The 5,184-nt window shown below is 45.1% G+C and overlaps 1 protein-coding gene across 1 annotated transcript; it reads right to left on the bottom strand.

Annotated features, from left to right (window-relative positions):
- Window positions 1-3,045: 3,045 nt before the first annotated feature.
- Window positions 3,046-3,978, bottom strand: LOC138301549 (olfactory receptor 2F1-like). The gene has a single exon (XM_069242067.1). It carries the CDS (start codon window positions 3,976-3,978, stop codon window positions 3,046-3,048), a length of 933 nt encoding a protein of 310 aa, XP_069098168.1.
- Window positions 3,979-5,184: the final 1,206 nt, after the last annotated feature.

Below are 5,184 nucleotides of genomic sequence, written 5' to 3'. Positions count from 1 at the left end.
TGGTTAAGAGGACAACTTATCTAGCACACCTTGGTGCACCTTTTGGGCCAGGGTGGGTTCAGAAACTCTCTGCGAGGAAGAACAACATGGAGGGAAGCCCTGAGAGAATCCCAGAGTAGAGGGAGAGATGGACACCCCCTACAGACTCAGTAGGCGACAAGCCTCAACAAGCATTTTGAGTTGGTGGAGTTGGCCCTCCCAGCAGAAGGCCAGCTGAAATGGATGCCCAAATCCATATGATTATTTACTTGGAATGTAAGAATTCAGTGACTGGTTTAAAGCCTATGCATCATTTGAGGGTGAGTGCCACAATATCTTGACCTGAAAGTCAAGCTCAGGAACCAGCATATCTGAAGGTCAGGGATTGCTCCCCACAGAAAGGCCTGCCCGATGGACCCTGTCAAGCTGTTATGTGGTCTCTTCAATGCAGCCAAGGATGAAGTTAAACAGTGCCTGGACATAACTCTGAATAACTTCTCCCTCAGTGGCCATCGAAACCCCACGCACATGAATGTAAATGCACTGGGATCTGTTTTCTAGGTCCTAGGGCCTTGAAGGAAGCCTAGTGTTCCTGTAAGAGGAGAACCTCCTGACACAGCATTTCAACTTCATCACCCTTTGCCTGCTTACTGTCTTTTAACGCAGACATACTATCTACCAGGGAACTCAGGTCCTGGCGCACCTCTTTTAGGTCATGGGATTGGCCCCAATGGAGCTCTTCTACATTTGCCTTAAGGAAATCAAACAGGGAAGCAAGAAAAGCTTATGTTACTGGGAACAAGTCCTGGTTCTCCCCATCATCTGAAACAGACTAGTAGGGTGCCTGCATGCTCAGCACATGCTCCTTTGGGGTGAGGGAGATGAAGTGCATAAGCATATTGTGCACTCAGGGGTCTCTCCTACCTTTGGTGGCTGCCATGTTGAGATGCAAGCACTCCGATGTCAGTCCAATCGGTATTCATACCTGGGTCAGCAGAGGCCTGGAGCAATCCTGAACAGACCCAAAGGTGGGAGTTTGAGCCCGGCATCGTGTGCTGGAGTTAATATATCAGTGGCGGCATCTCTTATCCACTGTAGGGGTGTCCAAGGCTCATATGAAGAGGATGTCACAAAAAGGGCACTAGGGTCACTGTTCATTCAAGGGTGATGCAGTTCCCTTGTGGTATGTTCACAGTGGCGTCTCGGCACCCCATGCCAAAGTGCAACATGCACCCAACCCACCCCACTTTGGATAGTGAGCCAGTGGCAGCAAAGTTAAGTCAGGCGCTTTTTTATCAGCATGTCATCCACTAATGTCCGCGGGGGATGATCCAGTTGGTAGGTAACTGCAGGGTTCAGGACTCAGCTCAGCCCAGAGTAAGCAGCCATTCAACATGGGGCAGCCCAGTTACTATTACAGGCCTTAGTCTGCTGCACCATCCCAGGTGAAAGCAAAAGAAGCAACGCCGGGAGGTCCAAAGCTCAGGGAGCACCAGAGGGAACAGTCTTGCTGTGAAAAGACACTCAAACTCAACTTCACGTCCCCTATACATTGCTTTGTCTCTCTTGGGGAGCTCCCAGATCAGCAAATGCACCTGCCTCTTTAGGGGAGATCCAATGTGAAAGGCATTAGGCCAGGTACGCTGGGCAGAGGCATGTCACCAGGCCCCAAGGAGAGCCTGTCCCCGCAGAAGACAGCCGCAGGTCTTAAGTGCACTTGAGTACCGTGCCTCCTCTATGCTCAGGACATGCAGGCTGCCACTCCCAAGCCCACCTGGTCCTCAGTAACAATCTTGCCCTCTGCCTTACAAGCTGCAATGCACTTGGCCCAGCAGGTTATGGGCAGCACCGATCACCGCTTCGCAGCTGCCATTGCAGCAGTTCTGCTCTGGCTGACAAGTTTGCAGTCTGCTTCATGTAACTTCACATGCACTGGCCAGTGAAGCCTGGTCCATAGATACTGCAGCACTCAGGACATCAACCGAGCAGATGAGAGAGGCCTTTGGACTACTCTAAAATGCAAGGCTGACACACCAAGCGGTAGAGAAGCACGTGGTACATCTTGCCATGCCACCATCTTGACCACACCCCCATTTTGTACTTTTTAATGTCATCTCATACCACATGCCTTGTTCCAACACCTAACTATAACTTCTGTTTTTTCAGTGCATTTATATTTACATACATATACATAACATACCATTTAGATGTGCCATAGAGAGGCTGCAGCACTGAACATCGCTTGTTGAAGGGATGGAGAAGAGCAGCTTCTATCTTGAAATGCTTGACTCATACCTATATAAAATGTTTATTACATATTGTGGACTAGCTGAAAATGTTTTTAACCTGTACATTTAAAGAAGTGGTATAACTGAATCTCCGGTTGGCGAGGGGTACATATTTAGATTGTTTACTGCCCCTTACTGCCATGGTTTGCCTGGCAGTGACGGGCAGTAAAAATGGGTTTGTATCCACCCATCTAAATTAGCTAGGCAGACATATAGCCTATTATCCAGTGGCCTTACTTTGTTGGGCAATCGGAGACGTTTGGCCACAGCAGAGATGAAGTAGTCTCCACAGTGTCCAAACTATGGTCTGCATTTCAATTTGGCGGGAGAACCATTACCTTTGCAATAAGGATACACCAACATTGTGGCAGAGTATCCTTACCACCAAGATATAAATCAGGCCATAGCATGTCCAAGGTGGATAACATAGTGTACTAGTGTAATGCACTTATATACACAAGGCTCTACATTAGCAAATACTGATAAATACCGTTTATTGCACTAGCTGAATATGGCAAAGTGGTCTACAAAGTGTTCTATTCTGATGTTAATTGATTGATTAAGGCACAAGTTTGAGTGGGGACAAGCAACAAAAAAAACTATATGAAAATGCGTATATCTGGGAGAATACCACATGTGGGGCAAAGTTTATTCCATTAAACACACATATTCTTTTGACAACACATACCCAAAATGCCTTTCAGTTACAAATGGATTGTCAATTCTGGATCGGTTATTTTGCACTATTCAAGTTAATCTGAGAAATTGTTTGCATTTATCATGTTTTATTAAATACACGTTTCCTAAGAGCTGTTTTGACTTCTTCATTTCTTAGGCTATATATCAGAGGGTTTAACATTGGAGTAATGAATGCATAAAATGCTGCAAAAACCCTCTCCTTCCCCCGGCCATAATTTGAACTTGGCTGCATGTAAGAAAGTATGCAAGCCCCATAGAACAATGAAACCGAGGTTATGTGAGAAGCACAGGTGGAAATAGCTTTGCGCCTTCCTTGAGCGGATTTCAACTTTGAAATTTTTGTGAAGATAATAATATAAGAGAGAAGTATAAGCAAAAGAGGCAACAATAGGAGTACAACTGATGCTGCAGTATTGAAAATTTCATTTGCAGAAGTGTCCACACAAGGTAATCTCAGCAAGGCTGGAACATCACAGAAGAAATGATAAATGTAACGAGACTTACAGAAGTTTAACTGAAAAATGAATGACGTCTGACATATCGAAAATACAGTTCCCATAATCCAGGTCGTCAAAGCCAACTGAACACACTTGGATTTCCTCATAATGGTCATGTAGTGGAGAGGTACACAAATGGCCATGTAGCGGTCAAGGGCCATGACTGCAAGTAGAAGACACTCCGTGGCACCAAAGGACAGAAAAAAACACATCTGTGCAGCACAGCCCACAAAGGAAATGCTCCTGTCTTTTGTCAGGAAAGCTGTTACCATCTTTGGGACAGTGACAGTTGTGAAAGCGATCTCGACCACAGACAGGTTCTTGAGGAAATAGTACATGGGCGTATGAAGGGTGTGATCCACAGTTATTATAACAAATATTATGCTGTTTCCAAGCATGGTTAAGATGTATGTAACTAGGAACAGAATGATGAGCGCAAACTGCAACAGTGAAGGAAGATCAGAGAATCCATGAAGGATGAATCCTGTTCCCATGGTAAAATTTGATTGGGTCATTGAGTCACCTAATAAAAAGAATGCATAGATGTTAAAGCACATGAAACACATTAGTGCAATGCCCCACTTGTCAAGAGAGACCAAAGAATTTCTATTCATTATTAAGGTCCCACAACCTATTTTGTTTTAATTTATAAGATGGATAAAGTTATTCATATTCCTCACAATGGCTGGCACATTACTCTGAAATTGATATAAGCATTGAAAAATAGTTTTTTGAACTGCAATTTTATTTGCTGGCAAACTAACTAATGAGAGTCATTCAATGGCATTCTTGAAAAGCTTTTTTTGGACTATTTGAAAAGGCGCCTGGCATTAAGGCCAGAATGCGTTTAACAGTCCAGATGAAAATCTAATTGCTCATTATACATACACCACATTTTAATATAGGTTAAGGTGCACAATTTAATTATGTTGGAAAGTAGATTATTGGTAGGGGCAGGTAAGTACTTACACTTAGCAATAGGCCACTAACCCCTGCTAGGTTCAGTAAGGTCTCATTAAATTAACCCAAGCTCAACCCTTGGTAGCTTGGCAACAAGCAACAAAGCTTAATTTAGGAGACAAAGGTCCTCATTATGACTTTGGCAGTCTTTTCACAAGACCTCGAAGCCACGGGTGCCAGAAGAACGCCAGTGCTGGTGGTCTTCCGACCTCCATATTATGAGTACTGAAGGATTTCCACCACAGTTTGGGCAGAAATCCTTCAGTAGTCATGCTGGCAGTCGGACGCAGGGGCAGTTCCACCACTGGCCCCGCCAAAAGGACTCCACCAGCCGAATTACGACCGGTAATATGGCCTGGCGGTGTCCTGATGGCAGGGCGCTGATAGCAGTGGAAGTGCCCGTTCCCGTTCACTGCAGAACGACCTCCTCACCGAACAAGGTAAGTCCATCGTCTGACAGGGGAGGGGTGTGGTGTGTGCGAGTGTGAGTGGGTGTTGTTTGCGTGTGTTAATGTAAGTGTGTATGCGTGTGTGTATGGGTGTTTGAATGCGTGTGTTTATGCATGTGTCTATGGGTGTGTGAATGTGTGCATGATTGTTGAAGTGAATCCGTGTTGGAATGTTTGTGTGAATGCGTGTATGAATGTGTGTGAGTGAATGCGTGTATGGATGCGTGTGAGTGAATGCATGTATGGATGCATGTGAGGGAATGCATGTATGTAAGTGTTGGTGAATGAGTGTATGTGGGATGCGTGTGGGTG

The sequence above is a fragment of the Pleurodeles waltl genome, chromosome 6 (genome assembly GCF_031143425.1).
Source record: "Pleurodeles waltl isolate 20211129_DDA chromosome 6, aPleWal1.hap1.20221129, whole genome shotgun sequence".
In the NCBI taxonomy this organism is placed as follows: domain Eukaryota; kingdom Metazoa; phylum Chordata; class Amphibia; order Caudata; family Salamandridae; genus Pleurodeles; species Pleurodeles waltl.
This window is presented reverse-complemented; position numbering and strand designations above follow the sequence as displayed.

What these genes read in the sequence shown, in the direction of transcription:
- LOC138301549 (XM_069242067.1), bottom strand. Translation starts at nt 3,978, where the DNA reads ATGACCCAATCAAATTTTACCATGGGAACAGGATTCATCCTTCATGGA.